Genomic DNA, 12706 nt, shown 5'->3' on the forward strand with positions numbered 1-12706 from the left:
GCATAAAGTCTGGAATTTTATTTACTTACAGGGATATTTTGGACACTCAGATCAGTGTGTTGGTCACTTTCTGACCTTTCTCAAGATTAGTTTTATAAACTGTAAAATGAGAATGTATTTGAGTAATCACATTCCTGAGAAATCCGCCCTGGGATTTCTTTGTTCTTAATCCCAAAGGACTGGCTAGTTAATACAGCTTTAGTGGAAAAGATATTTTATTGCCTCGAATTTTGCTGTGAAAAAAAGGTTTTAAAGGTAACAATTGAGGTCACTGTACCTTTACATATTCTTGATATTTTTTAACCCCCTTTTTTGCAGTTTAAATGTATATGTTAGGAAAATAAGTGTGCTCTGCTACCTAAAACACCTATTTAGAAATATGATGTGAATCATTGGTTTATAAACTCCCCTTCAACATATAGCCAGGGAGTAATGTTAGCATTAATAGCCAAACAGGTATTTATACCTGTAGATTCTTTGGATAACATCTTCTGGAGAAAGATCCTCAGTGTGCTCTAAAGGAAATAACTGGATACAAATTCTTCACTTTGCCCACAGTGTTCTCTATTGGCTTTTACATTTGGCTGTGAAGATAGGAAAGGATGTTTCTCCCCCTCTTTCTTGTCCCACATGCTCCAGGCCTGTAGGCAACTTCTTGGAGCCCATCTGTCCAATCATGTGTTTTCCATGCCCAAAGGAAGGTTTTCAGCCCATCTGTCCTATTCCACCACACCCTAAAGAAATCCTGACACACAACGGATAATGAGACAGTTTAGTAAACAAAGTTAATGGATGTAGACATCAGCATTAAATGTTGCCTAAGCAGGATCCGAGATTGACACCATCTGATCCATATAACAACCGCCCGCCAATGTAACCTCTCAGTGTTCTGCTTCCAGTCCTGCCATAATTGACAAAATACCATTGAGCCTGTTTTATGGATGGGGAAGCAGATGCACAGAGGGTATGATATACTGCAGATAAACCACCTGTCACTGGCCCGTGATGGTAGTAGATTCAGGCTTGTGGAACTGTCTAAATGTGATGTAGGCATTTGTGTTCCCATCCCGCAGGGCCCTAGAGTCAAGACTCCAGACCAAGCCCAAATATTTATATCGAATAGAATCATAGACAACTAGAATGGGAAGGGATCTTGAGAAGTCATAAATTCCAGTCCCCTGCCCTCACAGCAGGACCAAGAACCATCTAGATCATCCCTGAGAGATGTTTATCCAACTTGCTCTTAAATATCTCCAGTGATGTCGATTCCACAACCTCCCTAGGCAATTTATTGCAGTATTTAACCATCCTGACAGTTAGGAAGTTTTTCCTAATGTCCAACCTAAACCTCCTTGCTGCAGTTTAAGCCCATTTCTTTCTGTATTGTAAGCAAGACGTGAAAAATAATTCTTCCATCTACTCTGCATTGAATAGGCCTCTGCTGGAGTACTGTGTCTAATTCTGGGTTCCACATTTCAAGAAAGATGTAGAGAAATGGGAAAAAATCCAGAAAAGATTTGCAGCACTCTTTCCTATATTGTCACTTCCTATGTTGTATGTGTGCAATTGTTTGCTCCTTCCTAAGTGGAGAACTTTTGCATTTGTCCTTCCTGAATTTGTTTCATTTTCTTCTCTTAGGTAGCAGCATCCTCTACTGCAGGCAGCAGTCAGGCACCACCCTGTTTCAGGCTTCTTTGCTCTTCTTTGCAGTGAACAGCCCTGGGCAAGCAACTTGAAAAGGGAAAAAGAAGCCAGCACTATATGATAAGCCAACTCTGTGATGACCACCAGTAAAGATTTTGCAGACTAAGTGTCCATAGACCAGAGTTCAGTAATAGTTGACTCAACAGAATCCAAGAAAGCTTGGATTCGGATAATACGTGAAACTGATAGGGTGGTCACTATATTTAATTCTCCAAACTATTCTTGCCCATGGAAAGCAAAATATTCTAAGCACAAGAGATTGGTTGGTTTCCTTTTACAGACACTGTTGAACAGCAGTTCTGGAAAAGAGGAGATACCAATAATCCTGGGAAAGAATCAAAAGGGCTTAAAATTGAAAACAAAACAATGTCAGCAACCATATCTACAATCAAACTGAAATGTGACAACCATAGTATTCTTTTAGCAAAATTAGGTCCAGGTTGCAGTTTGGAAATAGGCATAACAGAATGCAACTGTTGATGTTCTCTGCTCAGCTGTGTGCTGTTTTAAGTAGCTTTTCCTAACAAGGATTCTTCACTGCACATTTGAGCCAGGCTGAGTTTAGATGAGCTTAGCTTGTCCCCCCACTATCATCCACCTGTAAAATTTCTGACCTGAAATAGGAGGTGCTTTGAGCTACCTTACCCAAATGGGAGGAAGTCTTTCATAGTGAAGACCTAAGCAAAAGTGCTGATAATCCTCCAATGCCCTTCCTGCAAATCCCCCAAAGCACTGACTAGCTGGGGAAGAATCCTAGAGCATCTCATCACAAAGACTCTTTGGGTATGTCCCAGGCACACATGGGCACGTTCAGAAACTGTGAAGACACAAAAACTGCTCTGGTAGCACTTTATAGACTAACAAAACATGTACAATAAAACTCCATTAGTCTGGCATCCAATGCTCTGGGACTCCTGATGGTCCGGCACCATCAGGAACCCGGAAGTGCTGGGGCAGCCAGACAGGCTTCCCCCATTCAGTTGCTGCTGAAACTGACCAGCAGCTGAATCGGGGAAGCAGCCGGGAGCAGAGCAGCTGGGGTGCTGCCGGGTTGGTCTGGTAGCGCTGCCCCTCGGGGCTGCGGGACCAACCCGGCAGCACCCCAGCTTCTCTTGGGGATGCCTGGGGCAGAGCAGCTGGAGTGCTGCCGGGTTGGTCCCGCAGCGCCAAAGGACGGCGCTGCGGGACCAACCTGGCAGGACCCCAGCTGCTCTGCCCCAGGGGTCCCTGATTCAGCCACTGTGAAACAGATCAGCGGCTGATTCCAGGAAGCCCGGGGCAGAGCTGCTCTACCCTGGGCTTCCTGGAATCAGCCGCTGATCTGTTTCAGCTGCGGCTCACTTGGGGACCCCTGGGGCAGAGCAGCTGGGGTGCTGCCGGGTTGGTCCCGCAGCCCCGAGTGGCAGCGCTACGGGACCAACTGGGCAGTACCCCATCTGCTCTGTCCCAGGCGTCCCCAAGAGCAGCTGGAGTGCTGCTGGGTTGGTGCGGTAGCGCCGCCCCTCAGCGCTGCAGGACCAACGCGGCAGCACCCCAGCTGCTCTATTGCAGGCATCCGCGATTCAGCTGCTGCTGAAACTGACCAGCAGCGGCTGAATCAGGGACTCGTGGAGCAGAGCCTGACTATTGTAACGGGGGGCTATGAGGGGTCTGGGGTGTCATCCCCTCCCCCCCCCCAGACCCCTCATAGCCCCCCCTTCTAATAGTCCGGCATATCTGATAATCCGGCACCCCCTGGGTCCTAAAGGTGCCGGATTATCGGAAGTTTACTGTAGATGGTATTATGAACTTTCGTGGGCACAGCCCACTTCTTCATATGACTGGAGTTTTATCTGAAGAAGTGGGCTGTGCCCACAAAAGCTCATGATACTATCTACATGTTTTGTTAGTCTATAAAGTGCTACCAGACCATTCGTTGTTTTTTAAGTTTATCCTGTACAGACTAAGTCGGCTACCCCCTGAAGCTTGTGAAGACACAGTAAGTTAGGTAAGTCTTTTGCTGTGCTCTGATCTGGGTGCCAATCTCACAGGTTAGCTGGGTAGTGAGGACATTCCCACAGTCAAGAAGTGCTTGAGTGAAATGATATGCCTTTGCCAGGCCAGATAATTAGTTAACACTTTCTCTCACAAAGATGCTAATCCTGATCTCCAGAGCCTGCAAACACTTATTCACATGAGTGAATCATTTCAATGATCCTTAATACTGTAGTCTTTCAAAACACTGGTCAGATGTTAACATATCAGTCCTCACAACACCTCTGCAGCATTTATAAGTAGTATAGCAATGACAATGTCTAGTAATACAAATTATGAGAAGGGCTTGAGAAACATAATTTAAAGAAATACATTTGTATTCCTTTTTTGAAATATCCCTTCTAGAATTGGATCATTGAGGGCTCACACTTTCAAGCTTTTCTCCACAATCATTAGAACTATGCTTCTTTAAAAAAAATAAGCTGAGGTTTGTTTGTATTCACATGGACCTTTCCAATGAATTTATATTGAGTGACCAGCATACACACACACACACACACACATATGTAAAAAAATGTAATCATCTGGAAACATCATCTCACCATAAATTATAAATCCCTAACTTTATTGGGTATCGTTGTGGTTAGAAAAAGTTCATAATGCATGAGGTATAACCCAAAGGCTCTAACATGGTGGGAAAGGGTCTCAGAGAAGGGTTGTGAATCTCATACAATGAAATAAGGATGACTTGGGGGTTTAGAAATGGTATTCCATGCTTCAGGCTTAGATACCTAGTGGCTAAAAGTTGTAGTCATATACTGTCTGTTTATAGTCCTTTTTGAAGAAAAAAACCCCTCTGGTCCATTTCCTAGTGGACAGGTAATCACATCAGTAATTGGTAGTCTCAGCTAAAAGGTTGAGGATTTATGGGACCATGAAAGGATGACTTTCCTCCTTGCTCTAGATGTAGGACCACCATCAAAGTATGAGATGCGCTAGCTATGGAATGATCGAACACTGTACTTCTTGTACTACACCTGTTCAGGTGATACATAGAGGACTTAAATCTCCAAGAATGTCAGTCTTGAATGGCTAGGGAACCTGGAATTTGCGTATTTATTCATTTTTAAAGGCTCTTAAAGAGGTTATACGGTTTTCTCTCATTCTTATATATATATATATATATATATATATATAGTTCACCAAAACTGTAATTTTGAAATATTAAAAGAACATGACAGGCTGGCTAATTTTGCACAGATTTTTTTTTTTAATTCTACATCTGCTGTGGTTTAGTGTTGCATAATTGATTTAATCTCTAATTTTAGAGGAACACTGAACTCTTTTACTGGACTCTGCATATATTTCTCTAGGGCAAAAACTGTCCTACTTTTCCTCCCTTGTATCTGTTTAGTGCTAGGCCATTTTCTTCTGAGACTGTAAACTACCCTTGGTGAAATAAATGAAGTCACAGTTGGAATACGGTTTACTGTACAGACTTACCACCATAAGATAAGGGCAACATCACACATCAAACTTTTTTGAACATTTTCCTTTCTTCTGCACTATTAATGTTCTTTTGGCCTGGAAGAGTATTTTACTGGGTATAGTTTTGAACTGGTAATTTTATGCCTGAAAAGAATGCATGAGGATAGATGAGGAAAAAGGATGGTCCAGTAGTTAAAAGTGCTAACTTAAGGCATTCAGGTTCAATTCCCAGCTCTGCCTTTGACACTGTGACACCTTGAGGAACTACTTAGTTTCTATGTGCCACAGTTCCCTACATGAATGTATTCACCTACCTCCCTGAGGTATCATGAGGTTCTCAAATACTATGCTCAGGGGGTCCATATAAGTATCAGAGGCATATGGTGAGAATTAACCCCATAAACTGAACAGATAACTTTATGAGAATCACGTGTCTTTACTGGTAAACTACAGATGCTGACAACCTGTATCTCCAATGGGAGTGTGAGTGCTCAAGACTTCTGAAAATAAGGTCTTAAGTGCTAAAAATGTTGGCCAGGGTTTCATGCTAAATTTGATAATAATTAGCTGGGGGGATGGGGTTAGAAATATGTAGCCTCATCAGGTCCTAATCACTAGGCCACACTGCCTCTATATCCTATATGCATTTAGCTTTTGTGGAACAAACTCTTTTTTGCTTAATTGATATGCACGGCAGGGGAGATAAACTACAAAGCATGCTATATGGTTTATTTTCTTTCATTTTAAGTTGCATGATAAATCTGGTAGCGCTGGACATAAATTGGTTTCAAGAACACATTTTCATAGATCAGGTAAAAGAATTTACAACTTCTAATATTTTGCTACTTTCCAGCCAGAAATTTTCTGTTAGCTCACACATTCAGACTTTGATGTAGAATCTCATTGCAACCACAGGATATAGAGGGCTGATAAGTATTCTCTGTATTTTTAATAAGGTTTCAATATATCATATGCGGGCTTCATGTATTATCAAACTTGAGTGGTCTAGTTTTACTATATAGAGGCTGTTTGTTTTCAAAGAACACTAACTTTAAATGTGGTTGCATGGCCCATGGACCTGTTTTATAGCTCACATTCAGCAAAGCACTTCAGCAGATTCTTAATGACAGAGAAATCAGTGTAAAGTTAAAGTTAAGCACATGCCTAATTGTTTGAACATAAGCACATTCTTTAAACTTCACAGATTGAAAGGCCAAAAGGGCTGACTGTGGTCAACTAGTTCGATCTCTTGTATAACAAAGACCATAGATCTTCCCCAGAATAATTTTTTTTATCACATATTTTTAAAAAAATCCAATTGTGATTTTAAAATTGCCAGTGATGGCGAATCTACCACAACCTTTGGTAAGCTGTTCCAATGGTTAATTACTCGCGGGGTGTGGCTACATTGCAGGGCAGATGTTGAAATAAGATTACGTAACTTCAGCTATGTCAATTGCGTAGCTGAAGTCGAAATAGCTTAACTCGGTTTTGGCGCTTTCTACATAACAGGAAGTCAGAGGAAGAGGACTCTTCCTTCCACTTCCCTTACTCCTCATGAAATGAGGGTTACAGAAGTTAAAGTAAAAAGTCCTCCAGCTCGACATTATTTCAAAATAATGGCTTGCTGTGTAGATACTTATAGACTGTAATCAAGTCACCCCTTAACCTTCTCTTTGTTAAGGTAAATAGATAGACTCGAGGATATAAGTCACTATACTGCATATTATTCTAATCCTTTAGCCATTCTTGTGGCTGTTCTGTGTACCTGCTCCAATTTATCAATATGCTTTTTGAATTATGGACACCAACTTAGGACATAGTGGTCCAGCAACAGTTGCACCAGAGCCACATACAGAGGTGAAATAACCTCTTTACTCCTAACTGAGCTTACCCTGGTGCATCCCAGGATCATATTAGCTGTTTTGGCCACAGTATAGCACAGGGAGTTCATGGTCATCTGATTACCCACCACTACCCTCAAATTATCCACTGCTACCTTCAAATTTTCCCCAGAGTCATTGCTTCCAAGTATAGAGGCCTCCCACGATGATCTATATCATTTGGTCCTAGATGAATACATTTACACTTAGCTATATTAAAATGCATGTTGTTTGTTCATTCCCAGCATACCAAGCAATACAGATAGCTGTGTCAGCGATCCTCTTCATTATATACCATTCCCTCCGTTTTTGTGTCATCTACAAACTCTGTCAGCGATGATTTTATTTTTTTAAATCATTTATAAAAATATTAAATAGCATAGGGCTAAGACCTAGTTTCTTCAGGACCCCAGTAGAAACACACCTTGTTTGTGAAGATTTCCCATTTACATTACATCTTGAGACCTATCATTTAGCCAGTGTTTAATCCATTTAATGTGTACCATATTAATTTTGCATCTTTCTAGTATTTTAATCAAAATGCTGTGCCATCTCAAGTCTATTACATCCACACTATTACCTTTATCAGCCAATCGTGTGATCACATTAAAAAGACAGCAAGTTTTTTTGACAGGATCTATTTGATATAAACCCATGTTTATTGGCATTAATTATGTTACTTGCCTTTTTTTATTATTTTATTAATTGAATCTTGTAACAGACGCTCCATTATCTTGCATGGGATTGACATCAGACTGACAGGCCTATAATTACCTGGGTCATCCCATTTAGCCTGTTTACAACATTAGCTATTTCCCAGTCTTCTTAAACTTCCCCAGAGGTCTGAGAGTTATTGAAAAACAACATTAATGGTTCAGTGAGCTCCTCAGCCAGCTTTTTTAAAACTCTTGGCTGTAAGTTGCCTAGACCTTCTGATTTCAGTTATCAAACTTTTGTAGCTTCTACTTAACTTCTTCCGAAGATACCAGTGGAACAAAAAGAGTGCAATCATATCGTATGACTAAATTTATTTGCATTTTATTTCAAAATAAACATCATAAATACTTACTGAACACTTCTGACTTTTCTGAGTTATTGTTAATGCTACCATGTGCATCTTGTAATGGACAACCATTGTCATGATTAATTTTGTTCCTAATATGCTAAAACTCCTACTTATTATCTTTGACTGCAGACTAAAAATGTTTCCTTCTGTTCCTTTGCTTTCCCTATCCATTTTCTCCAATTTTTAGCATCTGATTTATATTCATTGTGTTCAAATTCTCCTTTCTTTCATTTGTTTCAGACTATTTTTAAAAAATGTTTATAGGTGCCTTCATGTCCCCTCTTAGCAAAGTCATTTTTAACCAGCATGGCCTCCTTTCTCATTTGTGGAATTATAGATATTTTGTGAATATAATAAAGTATCCTTAAACTATTCCCAATTATCATTCACATTTTTCTGATTAAAATTCTTCCTCCAAGCTGCTTTGACTCCTAATTTTTTTCAGCTGTATAAAATTGGCCATTAAAAGCACTAAGTCTAATTATCATCGGTCTGGAGTTTATTCTGTTTGCACATTATAAACATGATCTAGTCATTATTCCATCCACGAAAGATACCATTAATTTTTAATTTTGTGATCACTCCTTCTTTATCTGTCCAGATGAGGTCTAATATAGAATTTCCCCAAGTTGAATGCCCTGTTTGAGTTCGGAAATTATCTTTTATAATATTTAGAAATTATATGGATGTTGTATTCCTGACAGAATGAGACTTCAAGCATATGTCATTCAAATTGAAGACCTCCATGCTCTCACAGCTTTTTTCCTGCAATTATAGATAGATATGTAAGGAGCTGGTTGTCTTGTTCCCTAGTATGAGTTGGTGCACTAGTAATCCATCCTGTGCTTTATCTGTTTGGACATTGAGTCATAAACATTCAATTTGATTTTCTTCCAAGTTATCAATGACTCATTTGGCATAGAGGTTTCGATAATGCTAACTGGATATTCCAATTCCCCTTGTTGGTTACCCAGACTTCTACCACTGGTGTGTAGGCAATTCCAGAATTTCTTCTCTTTATGACCTTTCATTCCTTGATTAATTTTGTTTTCAAAATTTTGATTTTGTGCTGTGTACTTATATCTTCCTTCTCCCTCCCACTTTAGTTATTAGCTTAATGGCCTCTTGACTACTCTAGCTACTGCATCCCTAAAAATCAGTCCTCCCTTCTGTTGAGGAGGAGACAAACTGCTACCCTCATAGAAGATAGACCAAAACCCTGCGCCCTATGCCTCTTACTTATCTATCAGTTCACTTCCAGATAGTATTCTGGCTTCCTTTGTTCTTGAGCAGGAAGGCCCTCTGAGAAGATCTCTCAGACATTCTTCTTCAGCATGTTTTGGAGTTCCTTAAAACCACCTTCTGTCTGTGAGATATCCTATGATGAACAATACATGCATATAAATGGTTTGCTAAACTGAGTCATATATTACTAAGCTCAATCTCCTTCATAGATTCTATAGCCTGAAGGGACCACTGACATCATTCCAGTCTGACCTCCGGTATAATGTTTTCCTAATATATACTTTTCTCTTTCTTTCCTCATCACAGTGGCCACTGAAAGCCTCTCTCCTTTTCTTTATTGCAGGCACTTTGCAACATCCCCTAGAAACAGGAGTGAAGCTATTGATCCTTCTTCGAGCATCTGAGGGAGTATATTGTGATCGTTTGGATGGAATTAGTGTTCGCCCTGGAACTATCGGTATGAAAAATATTTTGTCATTTTCATGGAAAGAGCACATTGTGGAATAGCCAGTCTACAGAAATTGAACCTGGTACTGCACTACAATCCACTTTCAAAAGAAATTTCAAATTTTCATCCTGATCTGGGGCAAAAACAAATGTTTAAATACGAGAATTTTCCACAGGACAGAAATGTTGGTGTTCATTCAGTTCTACTATATATCTTTTTTAAAAATGTATTATTTACTTATTGATCAGGGGTAAGATTTTCAAAGCCAGTTAGGTGTTTTGCTACACAACTCCAATTTCATGGGAATTCAGTGATTAAATCATCTACTTGTCTTTGTAATGCTCAACCTTATTATTTTACTAATTACCTACTTCTAGTCCTGATTACAGTCAGCATTCACTTTGACATTCAAATGAATGTTCTAGGTGCAAAACATATTGAAATCTTTAAAACTCTTTGGAACACTTAGGACAATTTTTTTTCTCTGCGTGAAGCCATTAGTGCTCTGGATTCAACTGAAGTCTTGGTCGCTCCTTAGCTTTTGGCTTTATCCCTTTCTTCCAGGGGTTTATGGGAAGGTGCAGATTCATAGTGCTTATCCTAGGAAATCCTGGACACATCTTGGAAGTGACATTGCACCTGGTAATGAAAGGTGAGGTTTTGCCCAGAGGTATCTCCAGGTAATTAGTTTGGTTTTTTATGTTCACTCATAGACACTTTGCATGAAGGTCTACAACTCTGCTGCTCTTTACTTAGGAATACATAGTTCAATATAAAATAATAAACCCTACATGCATTCCCCCTCACTTTAGCTCAGCTCCTGACCTATGTATCCCATCAATCTCTTGTCAGGTGATTTCATGGTCATCTTTGACAGGTGACCGAGGATAAATCATGGGTTTGGAGAAAAAAGTATTAGAATCATCCTCTTTTTAGAACGGGAAAGCAGAGGCGTGGAGAGATGAAATGACTTGTTCAAGGTCACACAGTGAAATTGCGGAAGAGCCAGAAATTGAACTCAAATCTACCAAGTTGCAATCCAATGTTGTAACCACACACTTGCATACATTTTCTTTATATTTGCCATTCTTTACTGTAAGATAGGTTAATAAAGGCTGATAGAGTGTATCATAAAAGGTCATTTATGAAAGATGATGCTAGAGAGATCAAGGATAACATGGGTTTTCAGACAAGATTTGATGGAGGTCCTTTGGATGAAGAGAAGCAGTTCCTGATAGTAGTGGTAAGGATTCAGGATTTATTACTCCTGTGAAAACACCATGAAGAAGAAAATCTTATTTAGGACTATAGAGAATGGACTAGACAAGTGGTCTCAGTTACCTTAATAATGGTAATGGTAAAAGAACTAAAGCTGGTCAGAAAATACTTGTTTTGTTTTTCCTCTCTGTGAAATAACTTCTATAAAAGCAAACAAATTTTTTTTTATTTAAATTTACTTTGATTTTTTTTTCAGATGTCAAAAACATTTAAAAAAATCAGTTTCTGCTTTTTTTATTTGCAATCATATTCCAAAAAAGATTCATATGAAAACCTAACATTGTTTTGGTTTTCAGAGAAGAATGTTTAGATTTGTTATTTTTTGATGGGGGGAAAAAAAGAGTAGGAAGGATGACCCAATAGTTAGAGCACTAGGATTTTGGGTTCGAGTTCCTGCTGTGTCTCAGACTGTCTGGCTACCTTGGGCAAATCACTTAACCTTTCTGTGCTTTAGTTCCCTGCTTGTTAAATGTAGATCATAGCACTTCTCTACCTCACAGGGCTGTTAAATTAAAGAGTACGAGGCTATCATATACTCTGGTGATGGGGGCCTTAGCAATACCTAAGGTAGGTAAAACCCCAGAAGACATTTCCATATTGATTAGAAACATTTTTGTCAAAAATAACATTTGCACATAAATTCTGTGAGCAGTTATAATAAGAACCTGATTAGGCAGAAATAAGGTTAGAAGGTTAGAAGATGAGCAAGTCAATATGAGAACTTTAAATTAGGGCAGAGGGTTTTAAGTTGAACTTCCAATCATGAGTCCTCAAATGAGTCAGAGAAAGAGCTGCAACTAAAAGGAGGAATTACTTAATTAGTTAAGATGAGAGAAAATGAAAGCCGAGATCACTATTTCAGCAGTTTACTAAATGAAATGATGACTCATAAAGACCATTTTTTTCAATTCTGACTTATTGTATTCCTCATATTAAACTTCTTGGAAATGTCTCAGAGGGATAGGAGTGTTAGCCTGTAACTTTAAAAACAACGAGCAGGCTATGTCTACGCTGTGGGGGTTTTCCAGGATACTGGAGGTATGCTGGAAAAACTCCACAGTGTCCAAGGAACGTGTTTGCTCTTCTGCTTTCTTTTGTGGAAGAGCAAATGCGCTCTTTAGGGGAGCCCTGTATACCTCCTTCCATGATGGATAAGGGCTCTGCTGAAAGAAGAGGCTTTTACGCCATTTGGCCCCATCTAGACTGGGCCAAATGGCAGAAAAGCCTTTCCAGAAAAGCGATCGGAAAAATCTTTTTATGACAAAGGACTGGAGTGTAGCCCTAGCCTCTGAGATTAACAAACGTATTAGAACATGAGCTTTTGTGGGTAAAACCCACTTCATTAAATGAGTAGGAGTGGAAATTACAGAATCCAGGATATGTATAACAGCAAAAGCTGTTACCTATCAATTGTAGGACCAATGTTAATGAAGCTAATTAAGTCAGACTGGATGTGTCCCATTCATAGCATTTGATGTGGAAATGTATCAAAGGCAGGGGAATTGCCTTTGTAGTGTGTTAACTAGTTAATATATTTGTTCAAGCCATCTTATAGTGTTGAACTTGTAAATGAACTCCATAATGGATGTAAAAGTAGTCATTTTTCTCCAAAGGAATTTT

General features: G+C 39.4%; 1 protein-coding gene across 12 annotated transcripts in view; it reads left to right on the forward strand.

The window, feature by feature from the left end:
* Positions 1-12706, forward strand: part of PKHD1 (PKHD1 ciliary IPT domain containing fibrocystin/polyductin) — a 409604-nt gene that overhangs the window by 271169 nt on the left and 125729 nt on the right. For all 12 annotated transcript variants that reach the window (XR_012902469.2, XM_075923353.2, XM_075923339.2 and 9 more), the window contains 2 exons: positions 9704-9817; positions 10373-10460. Coding sequence is in view for 11 of the 12 variants with exons in the window: in XM_075923353.2 (XP_075779468.2) it covers positions 9704-9817; positions 10373-10460 (202 nt within the window). In the remaining variant the exon portion in view is untranslated. The remainder of the gene's footprint in view (positions 1-9703; positions 9818-10372; positions 10461-12706) is intronic.

Source organism: Pelodiscus sinensis, chromosome 3 (assembly GCF_052426305.1).
Source record: "Pelodiscus sinensis isolate ZL-2025 chromosome 3, ASM5242630v1, whole genome shotgun sequence".
Taxonomy (NCBI): domain Eukaryota; kingdom Metazoa; phylum Chordata; order Testudines; family Trionychidae; genus Pelodiscus; species Pelodiscus sinensis.